The sequence below is a fragment of the Nannobrachium achirus genome (genome assembly GCF_963921795.1).
Source record: "Nannobrachium achirus genome assembly, chromosome: 23".
Classification (NCBI taxonomy): domain Eukaryota; kingdom Metazoa; phylum Chordata; class Actinopteri; order Myctophiformes; family Myctophidae; genus Nannobrachium; species Nannobrachium achirus.
Window position 1 is genome coordinate 30,776,983 of NC_137830.1, and position 23,387 is coordinate 30,800,369.

At 41.5% G+C, this 23,387-nt stretch overlaps 1 protein-coding gene across 2 annotated transcripts in view; it reads left to right on the forward strand.

Annotated features, from left to right (window-relative positions):
• The window catches only part of tbc1d22a (TBC1 domain family, member 22a), a 175,038-nt gene that overhangs the window by 117,490 nt on the left and 34,161 nt on the right, over window positions 1-23,387 (forward strand). For both annotated transcript variants that reach the window (XM_080754694.1, XM_080754695.1), the window contains exon 12: window positions 9,657-9,784. In XM_080754694.1, coding sequence (XP_080610820.1) covers window positions 9,657-9,784 — 128 coding nt within the window. The remainder of the gene's footprint in view (window positions 1-9,656; window positions 9,785-23,387) is intronic.

A 23,387-nucleotide genomic window follows, 5' to 3' on the forward strand; every position in this document is an offset into this window, starting at 1 on the left:
ATACGGCCACGTATAGGAGACGGTGTAACCACCGCTCAAAAAAAAAAGGAAAAATATTTTCGTTTCGTTTCACTTCATTGCATGCGCTGTGAGTGTGTGTGTGAGAGAGAGAGAGAGAGAGAGACAACGACGAGCTGATTGGCTGATGCCGGCCCACATGGGTTGTCATCTCTACGCTGATAGGCTGTTACCAGCTGGGTCACTAGAGTTCATTCCACAGACCACGGAAGCGTCCAAGTAGTAGGCTACTCGAAGCGTTCGGAGCTGCAGCCTGCAACAGCTCAACTATAAACCAGTGGGCTTCATTCACGCACAACAACATCAACGTGAATATGTTTGCAGGATTGTAATCTTCTCTCCAGAGAGTTTGTCGGGACGTGCCACCGCCGTCTCTCTTTCTGCATGGATATGCAGCCAGCGAGCCATGCAGCTAAGCTAGCTGTGAGCTGCACGCAGCCTCCCTACTCAGTACAGGAGTGAGCTACGAGCCGCTTTAGTCTCTGACGCGCGATACTTGTTTTCAGATCGATATTCATGTTGTGACACAAGCATAAATTATTCGAAAATTATCCCAGTTTGTTAAAAGAAAACAAAGCAACAAACATTAGCGCAAAATATCTCTGCTCCACTTTGATTTAAACATTCTGTAATCTCCCTTCAATGGGTTGTTGCACTTCAGTCAAATGAGGTCCCCAAATGATTTTGGAGGAGTCCCAAGGCCAGATGACAGTGAGGCCATTCATAATTTAAGGACCTAAGACCTTTTAATAAAGAATCTGGAAACAGACCATTACTTTATTTATATATATATATATATATATATATACATATATATATATATACATATATATATATATATATATATATATACATATATATATATATATATATATATATATATATATATATATAGATATTATACCTGTCAAATTTAGTGCGCTATTAACTAGTTAACTCACAATCCTTTTAATGCCACTAATTTTTTTAACTTGCGATTAATGCAGCTGATGTTTGAGCCTCGGTGCGCTCCGTAGTATAGAGAGTGAGGAAGCGAATGCGCTGACAACTCGCATCCTATGCTCGCATCAAATACCGAAGCGTTGAAACGGCACATCTGCAGACAGCGCAAGCCCCAGACACACAAGCTCCCAAGAACAGGAGCGCTCCAACTTGTACTGTACACGAGCACATAGTAGCTTAGAATAGGGATGTTGGGGTTTAGTGATTGCTATTTGTCTACTCCCATGTTGATATGAGTATTAATATCAGTTTTAGGTAGATTTAGAACAAATACAAAATATGCGATTAATTGCGATTAATCGTGCGATTAACTATGGACAATCATGCGATTAATGGGATTAAAATTTTTAATCGACTGACAGCCCTAATAGATATATATATATATATATATTTGTTTTTCCGGACCCGGACCTGTTTCAAAAAAATATTTGTGGACCTTCAAGATTTCTATTTGAGGACCCCTGGACTAGAATGTAAACAAAGTGTCAGTCTGACAATGGCCAAAATGATTATTTTATCATTATTTTACGCTTTTTGTGGTCATTTTTTAATAGAAACACATATGAAGATTATTTTTTTTATTAAATCTTTCAAAACATTATTTTTATTTTACCATCCGTTTTTCAAGAAAAAGTTGACTATAGCTCCTTTAAGGCAAATGTTAGATGAAATCTGAGATAGATTTGGTGTGGAGGGAAATAAAATACATTATGGTTGGGAGACCCCTACTCTAATAGGCTAGAATAGAGCGCTGGCAGCAGGACTATAACATATAACTGATGATTTTATTTAAATTTTTATTTAAAAAAAATATAATAATCTGCAGCCCGAGCCCGACCCGGACAATTTGCATGAATTGATTCATGCAAATTGTTCGGTCCGGGCTGAAATTGAGAACTCTACACTGGTGTGTTAGAGGTTAGGGAATACTATGCTACTCTAGTCATTGGAAAACCAAGTGAAACATGCTTAATTGCTTTTGCTTGTTTGGATGATGTTACATTTATAAAGGAATGCCTCAGTTTCATGGATGTCACAAAAGCAACGCATGTGTATCCTCACACTTCTATCCACCTGTTTCAGTGAGAATTTACTGTAGCATTATCTGTGGGACACTTCCGGTTAACAGCAGACATACAAGCTCACTTCGTGGCAGTTTCCGGCGTCGCAGCCGAGAATGATCTACAAGCTCACAATGGTTGCATCTGCCGGAAACTGCCGCACACCTTCTGCGCAATGCACAACGGGTCGTGAGAAAGTTGTGGATACGTAATCGGCACCAAAAATGCCTTTCTCTTTTTTGAGGGATAAAAAAAGAAAACACAGTGTGTATGTGGAGAGCGGCAGGGAGCATCGCGGTTCATATCTCGGTTTTTGGCTCACGGTTTCGGTACAGTAAAAATTGAAAATGAAAAAATAAAGAATCCAAAATGTTCAGTTAATTTTAAAGATGGGGCGCAATCATTTGTTTCCCCCCTAAAACATGATAATCAGTTATTATGATTATACTAGGAGGAACATTTTCTCCAAAAAAGTGTACAGAAAGATAATATTTTTATGTGGCCACCCAAAAAAAATAAAGAAATTGTTCGGTTCGGTACAGGGCCATTCGGTTCGGTATACCGGTTTGGTTCAGTATTGTGGCACCCCTAATTATAGCAGACCAGTGGCCTTCTTTTTAATGCTCCCGTGCACGGATGCATATTCAAGGTTCAAGGTTCAACTTTATTGTCAACAATACCAATTTACAAGTAAAAGGGCAAGTGAAATTCATTGTGCGCAAGCAAAGCAGCAGCTACCTAAAGTGCAAAAACTCAAGTGCAAAATTGTGCAAATGCCAATACATAAGTCAACAGACATATGGCCATATAGTCCGGGCCGTGTAGTTCAGTGTTTGTTCATGAGTCTGATGGCGGTCAGGTAGAAGGTACTCCAGAGTCTTTGAGTGCGGCTGGCGAAGCTGAGGTAGCGCTTGCCTGGCCTCGGCCTCGTTGCTGGCTTGAGCAGGCCGTGGCCGTGATGGTGGACGTCCCCGACAATTCGCTCAGCCTTGGCCACACATCGCTTCTCATATATTCCCTGGAGGGAGGGAAGCTCACCTCCGACTATCCGCTGGGCTGTCCGCACCACTCTCTGTAGTGCATTTCGCTGAAGAACAGTACAGCTCCCGTGCCACACGATTAATTAATTCAGCGAATTTTCAAAGGTACATGAAAAAGAAAATCCTTTAAATCCCGGCAGTCCATGTGTTAAAATGGAGTTTGAAGTTACAATGGGTTTGTATAGGAGGCGTGTCTGATGAAATGAAAATCAAATATCTAAATACTCAAGTAACTTAAAAACAGTCCCAGGTGCTCCCAAAAGCCTGAGTAGATGATAAAATGACCCAAAGCTTTTTTTCGTGAAAGTGAAATGCGGTATCCCTGTAACTAGGAGAACTCGAGTCTTAAAGGAGCTATAGTCAACTTTTTTTTGAAAAACCGATGCTAAAATAAAAATAATGTTTCGAAAATAAACAGTTTTACTACCAGATTTATTATTTATTTATTGGGGCTGGTGCCAGCAAAAAGCAGCTTACCTTTGCGATGTTATAGAAAAAGATCTATTGATTATTTCCAGACGTTTTTTTTTTTACTTTAACCAAGCTGGCGGCAGAGGGCAGCCTTATGCAAAGAATGGATGTGAAATGGCCCTCCCCTATTTCCGTCGTTCAGAGCATAGAAATGCATAATCTAGATCAGGTCCACAGAGAACAGCCAGGAAGTGAATTGGACATCATTGATGTTTACGTGTGGTGGAGATTTGAAAGCAGCATTACGGGAGAAGTTTTTTTTTTTTTTTAACTGTACACACCCGCGCGACCCCTCATCAGCTTACAGTCATCAGACAAAGTAAAAGAACGGCCGTTCGTATTGGCAACGCGCCGCCGTCGAATTGGGATGAGCATTAACGTTCGAAGCGGTAAAAGAGTTAAGCTTCATATGTGTTTCTATTCAAAGATGACCACAAAAAGCGTAAAATAATGATAAAATAATCTTTTTGGCCATTGTTAGGCCGACTTTGTGTATATCCCTCTTCTATTCTTTTATATGGATTGATAAGGGATGTAAACAAAGCCTGACAATGACCAAAATGATTATTTTACCATTATGTTATATGAAGCTTAATCTTTTTTTATAAAATATTTTCGAAACATTATTTTTATTTTAGCCTCAGTTTTTCAAGAAAAAGTTGACTATAGCTCCTTTAAAGGAGGGGGAGCAGGAATCTTTCTTTATCTAAATAATGACGCATATCTCTCAAAGATCCCCTAAGGATGTCCAAATAAATTTAAAATAAATAAATACACAAAAGACATAGGCACATTTGAAGTTCTAATCAGTGTCTCCCTCTACACCCTCTACTTCCTTCTGCTTCCCTCGACTTCGGGACCACGCCTCTTCCGTGACGTTTCGTTCCGTCACACCGCTGATAATGCCTCGGCTCGTTTCAGTCAGTGAGACAGGCAGACAGACAGACAGTCACCCCCTCCCCTCTGCCTGTCTCTGCAGTCTGCACTGAGAGATTGAACGATTAGTTAAATAATTGTTTAATGTTCTGATTGTGTGTACTTTAGCCTACTTCAGTAGTAGCAGAGATAGCCTACATTGCAGACTGTTTGATTGCGTGACTGTTTGTGCTCGCGACTCGCTGCCATCCATGCTCGCTGCACGCACGGACATGTCCGCATCACCGTGTAAAGTAACTACAAGTATATTTACTCAAGTACTGTACTCAAGTACAATGTTGAGGTATTTGTACTTGGATATTTCCAATTTCCAATACGTTCACGTCTACTACACTACATATATCTCTGAGGCAAATACTGTACTATACACCATTAAACTAATTTGAAAGCTTTAGTTACTACAGAAATACATATAATATAAAACATACATTAACTACTTTAGCCCTATTTTATACCTTGGCTGTTTGAAACCGATCTGCAAGCTCACAATTGTGAGCTTGTAGATTATTGGCCACTGCGCGTCGCGTCCTAGGCTACTCACGTCCATGCGAGAATGAGATGAGTACTTTTACTTAAGTAAAATTTAACTACTTTAGCCCTAATTTATACCTTGGCTGTTTGAAACTAGCCGATCTGCAAGCTCACAATTGTGAGCTTGTAGATTGGGCCGCTGCGTGTCGCGTCCTATAGGCGACTGTCCATGCGAGAATGATATGAGAGTACTTTTACTTAAGTAAAATATGTCCATGCGAGAATGATATGAGAGTACTTTTACTTAAGTAAAATATGAGTATCTTTTCCACCATTGCCCCCACTGCACGCTCGTCGCTTGCATGGGCCGTCTGTCTGCGAGACAGACGGCCCACCGCACCGTCACTCGCGTTTGTGAAGGATTATAATAACTAACTCCAGTGGAATACATTTGTCTACCTTCTTTTGGGTGAGTTAATCCAATTTCGTGTCATTGTTTGGTCCAGATGTAGAGAACACATGAATGGAGAGGCAGGGGGAAAACGGAGGGAGGAGAAAAAAAAACAAAAACATCCACAGTCAAAACACCGAGGCAACTCCAGCATTTGGCCGAAACGAGCGCCCATCTCGGCTTGGTGTTTCTCAGTGCCTCGCTAGAGAACCGGGGTCGCGAAGAGACACGCCCCCCAGGCTAGTAAAATACGTGCATGCTTCACTATATAATGGATACGGAAAAAACGGTTTATTGATTCTTCATAAAAAATTGCAAGTGTATAGCATTCATGTTGTTGTTCATGTCAATTAAGAAAGTTATGAGTTCACTTTATTATAAATACTGTAAAATATTGTAATGTTACCCACTCATTTCAGAGGGATTTTATAGAACCACGTGATATGGGTCAGTGCTCAGTCGTCATGATTTTGCTCGGCCATTCCCGAGCTGGTGGAGGAGGAGTTTTGAAAAAGTAGGATGTTGGAATCTCCGTCTGAATACAACTCTGTAAACAGGCAAGATAACTATATGGTTGCATTGGCAAATATTTTCACAACTACCAAACAATTAAATTGGGACAAAGTAGATGTTATTCTGCTACCCTGTCTTTAAGTAAGCCATCATGGGAGTAAATTACATGAATCAACGGCGCAGAAAAACAAGAACCCTGCTCCAAATTATGCTGAATTTAAAATCATTGCAGCATAAACAAACCTGTTTTGGATATTTTCTTCTAGTTAATTGCACGCCACATGTTCAGTGTATGCAATCTTGTTTCAGCATTCATGCCTGCTTGGGACCTACACCATTGCAGGCAAAGTATTTGCCGAAAGCAAGTGTGAAAACCATGTCGGCATCATCACGATAAGTTCATTCACGCAAGGTGATAAAGACAGTCTGGTTAAGTTTTTAAATGTTTCATGTTACTTTCACAATGCATCGGCCTCTGCTACTACTAGTCCAACTAACTGTCAGTGATGGTCCCTCGCTCTCTCTCTCTCTCTGTAATTATCCTTGTCATATTAAGTGGCAATTACCACAATTAGCTTACCCTTTATGTGTTTTATGTCACTCCTTGAAAACAAGTAATTTAATAATGTCTCTCTCTCTCTCTAAAGCCTCTATCAGAGTCGGCACCGCGGTGGAAGGCTATCCACCGCGGTGTAGTCTTTTTGAGTCATAAAACTACAGCGTTAGGTCATTCCTCGCGGTGAAGAGCTTTCCACCGCGAGTCCCGACACATCTCTCTGTTTTTACTATCAGACAGATAGGCTCTTCACCCCGTTCACTGATTGGTCGATCTAGACCAGTCAGTCACGGTGAACAGGACTCCACCGTGACGGACTATGATGGCCTTCACTTATTTTCTGACTTGAGGTGGAAAGCTTTCCACCTCAAATTTGCGGTGGATAGCTCTTCACCGCAGACTCTGGCTTTAGTCTCTGTCACACATGTTTTATTTTCTGTGCATGCCAATGCATTCATGGAAGATAATCAGCCTTGCAAATTAGCCAAACGGTGAAGTTATTTATGTAAATGAAGGGCACACAAGCCGTATTCGCCCCTGGCTCAGGCTGTGTAAAATAACATCTGTGGGAGTGTGGGGTCAGAATGTATAACGATAATAAAGATTATAGATGTGTAATGATATAAAAGCCTCCCTAGGATCTCCTCACGGCTTTGAAACGCAGTGTACAGTAAACACAATAAGGCCTGATTTACACTGCCAGCTAAATCCAGCCTGAATCAGATCTGTGTCACATCAAGATTGGAATCCGATTTTCTTAAATTAGTCTAAATGCAGACAGGTCACATGTAGGTCACATGAAATCCGATTTTTACAAACCACATCCAAGGGTGGTTTCAAATCTGATTTCTAAAGATGTGTCTCGGCCTGAATGCACTAACCTGATCTAACGAGCCAAGTCACATATCAAACTGTCCAAAATGTCCATTGCAAATGGCAAGCAGCATTCAGTGGACAGAAGGAGAAATTCAACGTCTTCTAGCACTTTGGGGGGATGCCTCCGTACATGAGAAATGTAGAGGAACAATTAAGCGTGGCAGAAAATGGGTTCACAAGGTCCTAAAACTGCAATGTCAGAGAAACATTTTAACATTTCAAAATACATAGAGAGAAACATCATGACGCCTACATTGTTACCACGGTAACCAAAGTTAAAATCTGTCTGAACACACAGATCAGATCTGTGTCACTTGCAAATGCAGTGTGAACAGTCTAAATCCAGCCTAAATTATGTTGTTCCCCTCCTTCCTCGCAGCACACACTTTTCTTACTAGAACTTGTATCTGTTCAATATTCACTTAATGTCTTCCAAATGACCACTTTAAACCTTGGGTGTGTTATTACATGCAGATATTATTTTATATAAATAGGAGTTAAAGGATCACTTAACCCATTTTCAACACACACCACAAAAGCGCACGCACGCACGCACGCACGCACGCACGCACGCACGCACGCACGCACGCACGCACGCACGCACACACACACACACACACACACACACACACACACCACAACCTCCTCAACTCCACTGACCTTAACCTACAGCCTACGGCACCAGTTCACTCCACTGTGTGGACCCTGCTGCCCACAGTGTTGTTGTTCTTTTTACTATATGAGCTACAGTAGGAAGGGACCTAGGATAGTGCACATGTGTTTGTGCACAAGAGTGAGTCCACGATGATCTGTTACAAAGTTACATTCATTCATTGAATCTCAAAAAACACACAAATACCTTTCCGTTCCCCCTTGTGGATTTTCAAATGGTCTTTTTCGCCCTAAGTCTTCAGATTACGTGAGAGACATCTTGTATCTTTGGCGGTCCCATAGTACAGTGGTTCTCAACCTGTTTTACGCTCTGAAGAGTTAAATTATTGTTAAACATCAGCATTAGTTAATTTGCAAGAGGTCTACACAATGTAGAAGAATTGTTATTTTGATCAACGTTTGCCTGTTATCTCTTCTATTGGTACCACATCAATACAGCATGGAATTATTATCCAAAGATAAAAAGATATTCAGTTTTGGGTCTGAGAGGCTTCATCTCATGTGGTCTGTGGCTCAATAAATAATGTACAAAACAATGGAGAAAACCACTGTTCTAGAGTGTCTCTCTCTCTGTCTCTCTGTCTCTGTCTCTCTCTCTCTCTCTCTCTCTCTCTCTCTCTCGCTGGCGGTTCTGGGATGCATCAGCGGGATGTATTCACCGCTAATGAGCTCGGCGTTTGCATCCCCTTCTTGCGCCGTGTGATAATTGAACTGTGGAGACGAGTGCCAGCTAATTGCAGTGTGTTTACCTCACGCCTTGTGTCTCTCGCATCGCCAGTGTGTGTGGCACATTATTTATCGTGTGTACCCAAAGGCAGGTGTGTGTGTGTGTGTGTGTGTGTGTGTGTGTGTGTGTGTGTGTGTGTGTGTGTGTGTGTGTGTGTGTGTGTGTGTGTGTGTGTGTGTGTGTGTGTGTGTGTGTGTGTGTGTGTTTGTATGAGTGGTTACATTGCTATTATGTTTCATAAATGCAAGTCTGACAAGCATCATCTGTATTGTTTAACGTGTGTGTGTGTGTGTGTGTGTGTGTGTGTGTGTGTGTGTGTCCGTGAGTCAAAACATATTATTATATTGGATGCCATTATTTTGGTAATTATTTGGCTATAGAGTGCCGTCATTGACTTGCGCTTTATTTTGAAGAGCCCCGGAAGCCTCGACCGTGTCCATGTTGTGGAGATTCACTGTTTAAAATGGCGGTCAGTTTGTTTACTTCTGGTCGCATAACTAAAATCCTAACCGCGGCCCAGTGTCATGGTGAAAAAGATCGGTTCTAGGTGTTCTCAGCAGCCTATGGGGAATAGATGCTCATTAACCTTTGACCCTAAAACACAATGTGTTAAGAGCAGTGGACGTGTTCCTCCCTAACTCCTGACAGCTCTGTAATTACATCTTTATTATCAGGTGTGTGTGTGAGAGAGAGAGAGAGAATATGCAAAAGATGTAGCTCTACAAGCCACCAATGCCTCACTTTGCAATTCATTGTGAGTCTGTTTCTGTTTGACTACTTGAGTCGTCCATCACCGCGACGTATGTGTTGAGACTGTGTAGGTTAACTAGTGAACTGGTGGCTTGTCTTCATGTCTTCTCAGAGTCCGTGCATCGTCACATGCAGCAGTATGAAGTGGAGTATCTGCAGTTCGCCTTCCGCTGGATGAACAACCTGCTGATGAGAGAGCTGCCGCTACGCTGCACCATCAGACTGTGGGACACCTACCAGGTACACACACACACACACACACACACACACACACACACACACACACACACACACACACACACATTTATATTACTATTGTAATGCCCAAGTCCCTATACTCTGGGTACTACTGGTTGCCGAGGGACGTGTGCTCAAAAACTGTCCAAACCTTTCCATTAAGTTCATAAACAATATTTATTCCTTCCTATCCTTCCTTCCTTCTGTCCTATACTGTAGCGTACAATAAATACCTAAATAAATAAACAGTCAAACGTTTATCAGACCACGGCTCTGGTGAACACAGTCAAAAAGGACCGAGCCCTGCAATGACATCATCAATTAGGATCAAAATGGCTCAAATGGCTCTTACAAATATACTTGTCATTATGAACCCTAACTCTAGAGCTGAAAATAACAGAAAGCTAAAAGCTCACAACATGTCGGCTGGGACACACATTTTGATGGACAATACAACTGAATTATGAATCACATCTGCTAACCTAACCTATAAATATATATACAGTATTTATAAGTTAGGGTTACTATAGCCTATGTGTTTACCATAAAACAACCATTGTTCTTGATGATCCTCACAATGCCTATCTATAATAACTATTAATTTACCGGATGTCTGTCTGTCTGATGTCTGTCAGTACTGACGTGAGTGACGTCACAGACTGGCCTGAACACGGAACACCATATATGGGCATAAAAGAGAGCCAGACAAATAGAAATAAGAGATCTCCATGTAATGTATGGACCGATGGATAGAACAGGTATTGCATAATGGCGAGATAATAGATACACACAGCACATTTGTCTTTTTTTCCGGAGACAGACAGGATAGTTCTGTTTATCGATTTGTGTCTGTCTTCGTCTGTCTGTATTGGCCTCTCTCTCTCTCTCTCTCTCTCTGGCTTATCTGTATACCTGTGTGTGTATGTGCGTGTGCTTGTGCCTGCGTGTGTCTTCCTGCGCTATTCTGAAATGTCTCTTTCTGTCGTGCTTCTTGCCTGTACACAGCAAACGTGTATAAACGTGTATTAAGACACGAGGGCCCATTCTACAAATGCCTTCTAAAGTGATAGTTCTCTCACACTTTCGAGATATTTCAAAGATATTCAAAATTAGCGGATAGCTAATAGATAGTGCAAGCTTACAGACTGTGAGCCTGTACATCTGCTATGTTTGAATAGCCAACAACAACAAAAAAGATTGGTGACAGGACAGAAAGTGCATATATTCATAAGGGGAGCTCTGATAATGACATCAACGAAAAGGACCAACACACTGTCAGGAACTTGTAAAATAAATGGTGCTCTTTAGGGATGGGACGATAAGCGATATTATCGTTTATCGTGATAAAAAAACACTCACAATAATCGTATCGTGGAGTTTTAAGTCCTCCTTCGAGCACTGGGATCAATTCACCTTTTATTTGCAGAGCTGCTTATCCGGTATTACTTAAACCCTCTATAATTGGTGAAATGTACTTATAATATAGTACTTGATACAGTATTTTTCTCACTCTCTGTCAAATGTCTTTAACAAAAAATAGCCGGTCTACAAGCTCACAACATGTCGTGTTCTGTGGTCACAATAATCGTGATATGACATTTTCATATCGTCCCATGCCTAGTGCTCTTTTTTTGATATTTCAGTCATTAGACCTTCCACAGGACAGACGTCCTGTCACCAGGGCAGACATCCTGTCCTGATGAAGGTCAGCCAATGCTAAAATCTAAAATGACACACATGCTTTCATATTCTTTTCAGCGTTCAAATAACACTCAAGACTCTGGTCTTTGGGGGGCACGGTGGCGCTGTTGACTCACATATATATGGCTCTGGGTTTGATTCCCGCTGGGGAAGCTGTGGGCGCTGGGGGCGTGTTCTCTCCTCTGCGCCATCAGAGCCCACACCCTAGGTCGGGTTGGCGAAATGGCCTTTCTGGTGTGGAGTTTGCATGTTCTCCCTGTGTCCCCTACGGTAGGTACCCTCACAAAAAAAACATGCAGTAATCCTGGTCTTTATACTGCCTCCCCATGGCCAGCCGGGACACCTGATGGAGGGGAAAGGATTTGGAATAACGTGTTCTTCCATGTACTATATCCTACAGGGGAAACTCCCTGTCATGCGATAAGAAGCTGCCTGCACACTCCTCAGGCATTGAAGGAAACATGAGCTCATTTTGGGGCTATCCCCAGGTTGGCAGAAGGAGAATAGTGCCCAGGATTACAGTTTAGGCATTTGGCACTGGGTGATACATTGGCTACAAAATTGTCTTTGACATTTTTGTTTTGTCCACCTCTGTTGTTGTGTGAGTGCAGTAGCTCACTGTCAAATTGTTAGTGGTAATTTAACTTGGAAGAAGGGCCGTAATAACAGCATTGGGGCCCGCCCTGTGCCACCCATGAAAATAAACAAATAAACAGTTTGGGCCCAATAACATTGTCGAGGCTAATTGATTTTGTGTCGCAACATATTTTAGGGCAGGACACTCCTTACGAGCAACAGGTGCCGGGTGACACTTTGCATGTAAACTTCAGGGCAAAACAATGCCTTATGCTACTTACGGGTACCTAGCAAGGGAGACGGAGATGTACAAACATAAAAGTAGGTTTCAGAAGCAAAAGATTTAGAGGGAGGAGCTGAGAAAGAGGTAGTCTCCAACACCTCCTTGCCTCAAAATTCCTCAACAGCAGATAGACCTTTATTAATCCAGCGGGGGGCAAATGAAAACCACATGAAACCAAAATGGACAAGTGAAGTAAAAAATGTGGTTTCACTCGTATGCTCTTCTGAGTTAAATTAACCCAGAGGATTTTACTTTGTATAATCCCAGGCTGCATCGCAACCAAGCCAAGGCCTTTTAAAAACCTACACAAACGCTGGCCTTTCGATGATGGCCTTAATTATATGGTTCCCAGAGCTACAGTACGCATGTCCCTGTCTCGCTGCCAAATAAACACTCAGGCTGTACCCTTCACAGCTCCTGCTGTAGCATTAGTGCAGCATTAGCGTGCCGCAGGCAGTTAGCACCGCTGTGATGTATGGCTTCAGCAGAGAGGATGTAAAGTGAAACGACTTGAGCCCTATTTTATGTTTCAGCTGTTCTGAAAAAACTGCCAATCGACAAGCTCACAACGCGTGGCCTTGTGTTGCGTTGTGGGCTTCGCAGATCGTCTATTTTCAAATGATTTACAATGTTTTTTAAAGTGTTTGAAATATTTTTAAAACGTGCGTGGACGCACAGGAGAAAGTGGTTATGAGCACATAACAAGGGCCATAAGAGGGTTTTATATGGGTCAGTCAATATTCCTGGTAAACTCTACATGTAAATGTAGACAATAAACATTTTTTTTTTTTTTTTTTTGCATGATTTTTATGTCTATGTATCTCCGGCCTCACCTCCACCTGTATAATTACTGATAGAAAATTGTTGCTTTTTTCAAGTGCAAGTGAGCAAGATTGTCTGTAAATCACAAAGCACAAACTAGCACTCAATATCCAAACACACCTTCAACAGACTGACCTGCCAGCTAGCCAGACATACATCCTAGCAGTCTGTCAGATAGATAGGTTGTGTCATGTGGACCTGGGTTTTAATAAGCACGTCTAAAGGCCCCTACAGAGTACAGTCTGGGGTGATAAGTCATCACTGCGGTGTAGTTTTCTAGCTATCAACTAAAAATGTATTACAAAGCCTAGGTAATAGCTAGAAAACTACACCGCGGTGATGACTTATCACCGCAGACTGTACTCTGATAGGGCCTTCACTGTGTGAGTATGGACAAGAGGTTTTTGTTTATTTATTTGCTAATGTATTTATTTCCTTTGGTTGAGCACAAGACTTGGGTTGTTTGCAAGCTTTTTGTTGGATGGGGTCTTACATTTGTACTTGTAATTGCGACCGTCAGGGAGCAGTTTACTATGAAAACCTCCACCGGCCGTCCGTCCGTCCGTCCGTCCGTCCGTCCGTCCGTCCGTCCGTCACACGTCACACGTGACCATCAACAAACGTCACACCTTTGTTGATGTTTAAATCGAAGAGTCTTGGTCAAATACTTCTGTTGGTTTCTGCACTGATCATTTATACAATTCAGCTGTGTTTGCTCGTGTCATCATGATGAGGTCATAAATCAGCCATGCCCAAATATAGATTTTACGGGTTTACATGCTTACTCAGTTATTCGTTATGTGAAAGTCCTATGACGTCTATGATATCTGACATCATCATACATACATTCCCTTTTATGCCCATAAATGGAGATCCCCTCTGTAGAACCAGCCACTGACATCACTGTAATGTCAGGGGAACCAAATCCCTTTTATGCCCATATATGGAGATCCCTGTGATGCCAGGGGAACCAAATCCCTTTTATGCCCATATATGGAGATATGGAGATCCCCGTGTTGCCAGGGTAACCAAATCCATTTTATGCCCATATATGGAGATCCCTGTGATGCCAGGGGAACCAAATCCCTTTTACGCCCATATATGGAGATCCCTTATGTCATCAATATTAAGCCCATATCTGTGAATATCTTTGGGTACCAGATGTCTCCATATATGGTTAAATGGTCCGATATACATCACTGGCCAGAAGACCAAGAAATGGTGCAACCTCGCCCTTTGCTTTTCTCCCTTAGGCATCTTACTGTTAGGTAGTTTAATGAGGAATGCAGTATGGTGGTAGGTAGGTAGTTATGGCCTTTGATGTAAGATTTTCACTTTCTAGGATAACTATATTTGCTATTCCCAGATGATGCCCTTTTAGGGTACCCCTCATGCCCATATATGGAGATCCCCAGGCTTTACTAATTAACATAAGTTTTATGCCCATATATGGAGATCATTGTCCCAATGTCATCAGATATATGGGCATAAATGGACACAGGCAAACTAGATGGGCTGTATGGATATCCAGATGTGTGATGTAAGTGTTTTATTCCAAATGTGGCACCCCACAGACATATTTCCAGAAACAAAATCCCTTTCATGCCCATATATGGAGATTTCTGATGTCATCAATCCCAGGCCCTGTAAAAAACATGGTTGCTATGGTAAACAGTTGGTTGCTAGGGTAAACAGTTGGTTGCTAGGGTAAGAAAACATGGTTGCTATGGTAAACAATTGGTTGCTAGGGTAAACAGTTGGTTGCTAGGGTAAAAAAAACATGGTTGCTGTGGTAAAAAGTTGGTTGCTAGGGTAAACAGTTGGTTGCTAAGGTAAAAAACATGGTTGCTATGGTAAACAGTTGGTTAGTAGGGTAAACCTTCAATGATTTTGACATCTTGTTACTAATCTGTCGGTAGATAATGCCGGTCTTATATAAGGGTCATTTGTGTACGGTGTGATGTCATACTGATGTCAGCAGTGTGACAGGAGATAAGCGACCAACGGTCGCTTATCTCCCGATTAGGGAGTCTTACTGGTGAATAATATGTTATATGCTACAGTAAGTAGGGATGTTCCCAGCAATTGATTTCACTGACGTTTAACTGTCATTTTTTAAAGTCCCGTTGGAAGAGTATATTAAGAGTATATAAAATCAATGTAATATGCCATACTATTGGAATCTTACACAGCTGATGCTCCTAATATTTAATTACATAGAGCCAGAGCAAAAAAGTAGGTCAAATCAATTATGCTCTCACTCCAGTGTTGGAGCTGATGAGACGCACACGGGGCAGCTTCCCTTCAAACATAACATGGCATATAGTACTGTAGGCCTATAATTATTGAAGAAAATGTAGGTAGGCCTAGCTGCAATCTCCATGTTCTCACCTCAAACGCTAGATTTCTTCAAATCGACAGGATCTCACACTGTGAGACTTGGGCAGCAGGCAGTATAGGTAACATGGGTGATTCACATTCAGGTGTTTATTTTGGATATATAATTGCAGTCCATTTACTGTACCATTACAGCTTTAGCCAACCTGAATGTTTTACTAATTGCAACCGTACACACACACTAGGCCTGTGCAAAAAAATCGATTCACTATATTATCGCGATGTTAAGGCCGGCGATTCAATTAATCGATTTTCAAAGTTCAGTTATGCTCCAAATTGCTTGGATTAGAATCCAGAGAAGCCAGCTGTGTTTAACGAGGCTCGTTTAGAATGACCCTAATTTGACATAGTGTGTGAGTGTGAGTGTGTGTGTGTGTGTGTGTGTCTGTGCGTGTGTGTGTGTGTGTGTGTGTGTGTGTGCGTGGCTCCAGTTAACGTCTCTCTCCTTCCCTCTGTGTGCGACATGAGAGATAACTACTCAGTCACGTTGCTGTAAAACTTCCCAAAAAAAAAAAAAAAAAAAACATAATTCCAAAGCCATTGGAGTAGATATGGACAACAGTTGTTGTTGATCGAAGGATAAAGTTTGTAATTCCCTTATAGAGTTTAAAACGGTCATTTCCATAGGAGCTAACGTTTAGCAGCTAAAAAGGAGGATGAAGCGTTGCCATTCAGTTTCTGACACAGAAACAAGCAAACAGGTCTATAAAAAGGTGTTGCCAGATCCTGTTTTTGCGAGCAAACAGGTCTATAAAAAAAAAATGGGGAATGTCAGTCAAACAGAAATGTTGCTGTCTGATATTGTTTAAGAACAGTGGTTCTCAAACATTTTCATGCCAAGAGCAAGGATCTTAAGGGCTTTGGCCTATTATTGATTCTGCTTTTAAAGGAATATGTTATTAACCATTATAACCAAGTAACCTTGAACATAATGAAGGGCAGACAATATTGCCACTGTGTTTATAGGAAAACGTTTTTCTTTTTTTCTTTTGGAGGAATTTTCCTAGGACTAGGACTAGAATCGAAAGTTGAATTGAATTAATATATACAATGTCAATGTTGAGTAAGAGGAATCATTAAATATATAAATGCTGCTACAGTGACAAATTAGAAGAATTTATGGATTTCATGCTGTGATCGATCGGTGCCTGCAGCACAGCGATTTTTCTTTTATCTTTTATTTATGACTGTTGTGTTCTGTGTTTTCTGGCATCTTGACCAGGAACATGTTGTAATGTTGTACCACTGGCACTTTGGCTGAAATACATGTCAGAAAGATTGACTGACTTTATTTGGCTGCATTGATTTTGAAGTATATGATTCAACTTTTAATGTTTTATATTGTTTAGAATTGTTTTAAAATGTTTCAATATAAAAAAGCTGTAATTTTTGGGGAAAAATCGCAATAATCGTGATTCGAATCGCAAATCGCAGGAAAGCGCAATTAATTGTGATATAATCGAATCGTCACCCAATGAATCAAAATCGAATCGAATCGGGAAAAAGTGAATCGTCACAGGCCTAACACACACGTGTGTGCGCACACACACACACACACACACACACACACACACACACACACACACACACACACACACACACACACACACACACACAATACAAACATGCATGCATGCTCTCACTTATGTGTGCATGCACGCGCGCGCGCGCGCACACACACACGCTAAATTGAGCCCTAAAAAAATGAACAAATACGCACAAAGTGTGGATGAATGATTCAGTCTCATCGCGGCTCCGCAGCCACCCGGGTACACCATGTACTTGTAATCATTCCATTAAATATTTGATGCCTTACAACCTAGTTTGGATGGCTATGCTCACTCTCTCACTTTCTCTCGGTTTCTCTCCATCTCCCACCCTGTCAGGGTCTGTCACTGTCCCCCTTTTCCTCTTCCAGTGTGAATCCTGGCATGGGAATTAGGCCACTTCCACACATGAATGTTTCAACAGCCCTCTCAGTAGGGCGCAAAGCTGCTCCCCGGGCCGTTCCGCTCCCCTGTGTTCTGGTTGGGCCTGGCTCTGCTGTTCTCTCTCCCGCTTCCACTGTGTTTTCTGTCCTGTGTCCTTGCCCTGCCTTTTATGTCCAACCATAGCATGTCATCGTTGTCGGGTGGAAACCTTGTATGTCCAAAACTATTCGTTTTGTATTTTGTTCATTTAAAGAATTATTAAAGCTATTGAAAATAGCCGATATACAAGCACAGCGAGGCGTTGTGTGCTTGTAGATCTGCTGTTTTCTCCTGTTTTGTGCAACAGTCTTATATGATGAGGCAGGGCTTTAATTAACAAAAAACATGCAAATGTGAAGGTTGGAGTACAAGGTTTATGATGGACAGTGACGATGTAGTCTGGTAGGATTCACCTCGAAACATGGGCTGATTGTTGTAGTGTTCTTGTTTGTTGTTTCTATTCTTAATGTTTTGAAGGTTTGCACTTGGCTCTACATCCGGTATTGTTCAGGCTCAGATTTTGAGCCTGGGACTCAACTTCCTGGACAGGAATATCATAGTTTTGGCCCAGAGGTTCTTCTTGCCCCCCTATTGGCGAGAAAAATAACTTCTGGGAACTCAGATTGGTGACATGTGCTTCAAATGTACTTCGTGAGCCAAGCACCACCACATGTATAGATAAAAGTGGTGGAAAGTAACTTAAGTTAAATCTTGAGGTACTTTTACTTTGACAGAGTATTTCCAATTTTACCGTAAATCACCAATTAATCGCCCGGTGGCAAACTGCCGCCGGGTCCCATATATCCGCCCGGGGTCTGACCCCATTTTGCGCAATAAACGCCTGTTTCAAATAAGCGCAAGGTTCGTATAAGCGCCTGGGCCGTTATTTTCAATTAATATTATCCTTATTAGGTTTTATGTAAGAGCCTGGGCTATTATTTGTTTGGTTGTTTGGTATTATTTGCTATTTATTTAACTTAACTGGTCATTTATGTTGCATGGCAGTGGTGCGCTGAAAACAGCAAATCTGCAAGCTCACAGCAGTGCTGTGACAGCACGTTGCAACGCACCGCACTCGCTGTGCGTTGCTACGGGTCATATTATGTTGCATGACGGTAGTGCGCTGAAAACAGCAAATCTACAAGCTCACAGCCCTGTGGACAGACACTTCTAAGCCAAATGTATAAGGTGTCCAGCCCAGTGCTGCGCTACCATGACGCGCAGTGTGCGTCGGGCAGACAATTGGACTCGAGTCATGATGACTCGACTTGACTTGACTTGGGAGTCATATTTTGACGACTTGGACTTGACTCGGACATAAGGACAAAAACTTGAGACTTGACTTGACTTGGAAGACAATGACTCGCGACTCGACTCGACTTGAGACACGCTGACTCGGACGACTTGCCGCTACGCCACTCACCAAAGCAGTCGTGAACGGCCACGCTAGGTTCACACTTTTATTGATTGATTGATTGGAGACAGGCATGTAAGCAAGAGCACAAGCACGGAAACAGCCAAACTGCAATGATCAGACTGGGCAGTGGGCACCAGACACACACAGCACGAATGGCTACTGCTGCCCCAGAGCCCTCCACTGCTGGTGGTTCTGCAGCCACTGCAGTTCCAAAAGTAGTGCAGTTTGCATACAAAAACTACCACACAGATGGTAAACAGAGGAACGCGCAATGCAAAATATGCAACAGTAAAATCAAAGACAAAGAGGGAACGACGTCTAACTTCATCCGCCACAAGTGAAACCAAACATACGAAGATAACATTAGAACTAAGTGTGTGTGCGCGTGTGCATGTGTGTGTTGGTGATTTACTGTCGGTCGATCGTGTTTTGAACATTAATAAGACAACGATTTCACTCACCAGTGTCACGAACGTTGATCTGTGACTGCATTAATAATATCCATTCATGGTAGCAAGTAGTAAGCCTCCGTCTTCCAAGTTCCACCACTTTCTCACTTTTCATAACATACATCCAGTCCTCAGCAGGGTTAAGAACTCCCACGCAAAAGCTTTATTCCTTCTCATTTAGCCCCCGACAAGTTTTGCTCCAGCTATATAGTTGAATTTAGTCCACTCACTGTTATTCTCCAGTTAGTCGCTGGAGCGTGTCGCTGTTACTACATGTCATCTTTTCGACACCCGACTCTATGGTCGAAATAATGTCCGTTCGTAAAAGTGAGATCCTTTTGGGACCAGCAGGACCCCATGCCAGCAAAACAATAGCACGTGGAGTAGGCAGCTAAATTTGTGCCTGATGAGAAATGACATTAAAATATACTGTAGTACTAGTAATAGCCTACAAAACAAAGCATGCACGTTAAGATTATTGTGTTTTTTTTTGTTTTTAAAGCAATAGGCCTGTAGCAATTTTGTAGTATAGCTTTTTTAATTACATTTTTTTCAGAGCATATAAAGCTCACAATAAAGCTTGCAATTTAAATGTTGCAAAAATGTTGCAAAAATGTTGAAAATAAACATTTGTGTCAAACATGCCACTTCTTTAATGGAATGTAGCCTTTGCCATCTACCTAGGTTCTAAATGATCAGACATGTAATGTATACTGGTTTAATTCATGCAGTGTTGCAGACTAATCTACATGGTATTTTTTGACATTTACTTTAGGAAGAAAGGCTTCGCTCTTCAAGATATAAACCTGAGATATAACCTGTGACTCGACTTGAAAAGCTTGTGACTTGACTCGACTTGACAACTTGGTGACTCGACTCGACTCGAGGCGACTTGACTCGACGCGACTTGAAATGACAACCTTGTGACTCGACTCGACTTGACTTGACAACCTTGTGACTCGACTTGACTTGACTTGCCCACAACAGAACAACTTGAGACTTGCTTGAGACTTGGACCAGATGACTTGTGACTCGACTTTGACTCGGATCAGAGGGACTTGTACAATTGTCTGGCGTCGGGGAACAGATTGCCAAAGGACACCAAAAAAAGAGAGAGGAAAAAAAGAAAAGGAGTCTGCTGCTCTCTGCGCACTGACCATCATTCATTACTGTCTAAAACGTTGCTACAATGCAAAGTTTACGTGAGTAGGCTACTTTAATGGCAAAACGTTGTGATGGAGAAAGACTGGCCAATAAAGAACAGCTGGATCAGAATAACTTATTACCTACTGTTGCTGCCTCTTATCCAGTCCGCATTTTGAAGAAGTAATCCATTATTTTGAGGTTCAAGGGGAAAGCAGGCTTAATCATAATGCAATACCATAATGGTTTAATGTCAGGATAGTGGAGCTGTTCAGTGGTCATGTCAGCGAGTCCAGTCAGAACAGCACCAGCTGCAGGACTTCTGCGCTAATTGGGTCGTTGACTCGTTGCTGGCATGTGGTAATTGACTATTTTGGAGAAAGATTCCCTTAGTATAAATATAGTATATATATATTTTTAAAAGGCTTTCATACACTCTTGATATTTTTTAAATGAGGTTTGGTCTAATAGATCGCAATGTGCTATTTTCTGGGTGTTCATAACAATTAAAATAATAACAATAATAATTATAACATTTATTATAACATTTTGATTATTACCCCTATTATATAGTTTGAGAAAGAAAAAATTACCAAATAATGGCCCAGTGCTGGCCAGTGCCAAAATAAATAAAAGCCTGTTACCAATAGCCGCCTGGTCCCTTTTAACTCTTTTAGTGCCAGCCATTTTTCTAATTGGGTGGGTAGCAAGTGCCAGGCATTTTCTTACCATTTTCTTACCATTTTGGCCCAACTTTGCAGAGCCACAGAGAATCCAAAAATAGTCATATATGAGCAAACTTTTTTTTTTTTTTGAAGATTCAGGTTTGTACTTTCAGCCGCAAAAGACAGTGATCGTTTATATTGTATACTTTTTTAGTTATCGGCCGCAGAGCGCAAAGCGTTTTGCCCCAATATGTCCCCTGGGAATTAGAAAAGGAGATACAGCCATTTGAAAAAAAAAAGGTTTATGACGCTGAAATCATGGGGATTTCTGAGCCGTTTTCAACATGCAGCACACCGTTGGAAAGTGGAGAAAGTTTTCTCTAACGCTGGCGAACAAGAGTTTGTAATATTGTATACTTTTGTCGTAATCTGCAAAAGAGTGCGAAGAGGTAGGACTTTTTGACACAAGGTTTTGCTACATTCAGTACAACTAAAGGGTTCCAGCAGATGTCAGTGTTGACTGACTATAACTTTATCATTGCACTGTGTGCAGTCCAGCAGGGGGCATCAACGCTTCACTCACTGTGACACACACACACACACACACACACACACACACACACACACACACACACACACACACACACACACACACACACGTGCACAGAAACGTGCACAAAAATGATAAATGGTGAATTTTAGAGCCTTTATCCACCCATCCAAACACTTCACTATGTTGACACACACACACACACACACACACACACACACACACACACACACACACACACACACACACACACACACACACACACACACACACACACTATACTTTCAACTCTTGAGAGAAATATGCTTTTTTTCATCTCCTGTAGGGCCTCCATCTCACCCTGACATGACACATATATTTTATCCTCTGTACTGTTCAAATAAACCATCAATTTACCACTAATTTAGCACTAAGAATATTGAACTGTGTTATTTTCAGACCAGATTCGAACTCATAACCTTGCGACCTATAGTTCATGTATCTACCAATATAGCTACATGAACTCAAACTTGACATTGTCTTAGTAAAGTTGTACTCTGAGAATGCGAGAGAGAGAAATTATCTGCTGGTGAATGCACCAACATTGCAAAATGTAGCTACAACAAACATTTGTATAGCGATGTTGGGTTCTCAGAAAAGCACTATACTGTATAATATTGATATATTTTCATTGTTGAGATTTGAACCCAATAATGGTTGTCGGGCTTGTTTGATATACATACGACCAACCACACAAGCCAGGAAACCATTCACATGTCTAAGTGACATGTCATATATGAACACACATGATGCAGATATTCGTGTCCATGTATTACATATTACAGTTTCATATTTATGACAGACTAGCTCAGTCAATAGTGCACTCACCTCTGATACGGAAGGTTGTGGGTTCGAGTCTGGTGAAACTATAATTTTACCAATTGTATAATGGGAATTGCTGAGCATCAGTGAACCCAAGAAAGACAACATCATGGTTTATCTCACTTAGTTTGAGTTTTAGTCATTCACGTCATATATAAAACACAAATAATGCAGATCTGTGTATATCTATTACATGTTAGAATCACATATTTATGACTCATTAGCTCAGTTGATAGATTCCTTGCCTCTCATATTGAAGGTCATAAGTTCGAGTCTGGTAAAAAAATTATCTTATTAGACTGGCCTTGCCTGGGCCAGTCCTGAACCCTTCTTGAGCTCCAAGCTCTTGTGAGCTTGGATGGCAAAGAGAGCAGAACAGACATTTGCATTTATTTCACAATAGTAAAAACTGCTGCACCTCTTCCTATCTGGGCTTTGAGAATTCAGTGTATGAATAACAGTGGTTGCTGAGTGTAAATGCATTTTGAGGAAAAGAAAAATTATACCATTTGTTCGAAAAGTGCACCCTGTATATATATATATATATATGTAACGGAGATGATCTGAACTTCCCCACCCGGCTTCGTACCCGGGTCTCCCACGCGAAAGTCCAATAACTTAACCACTAGACCAAAGAGACATCTTTTGTGATCTGGGGGAGATACTAGACTTTTGAGGCTTCAAGGCTGGGGCTGCCTTTACCATTTTCAGGTCTACAAGCTCACAACGCGTCGCGGCGCGAGCTTGTAGATCGGCTATTTTACAAGATTGA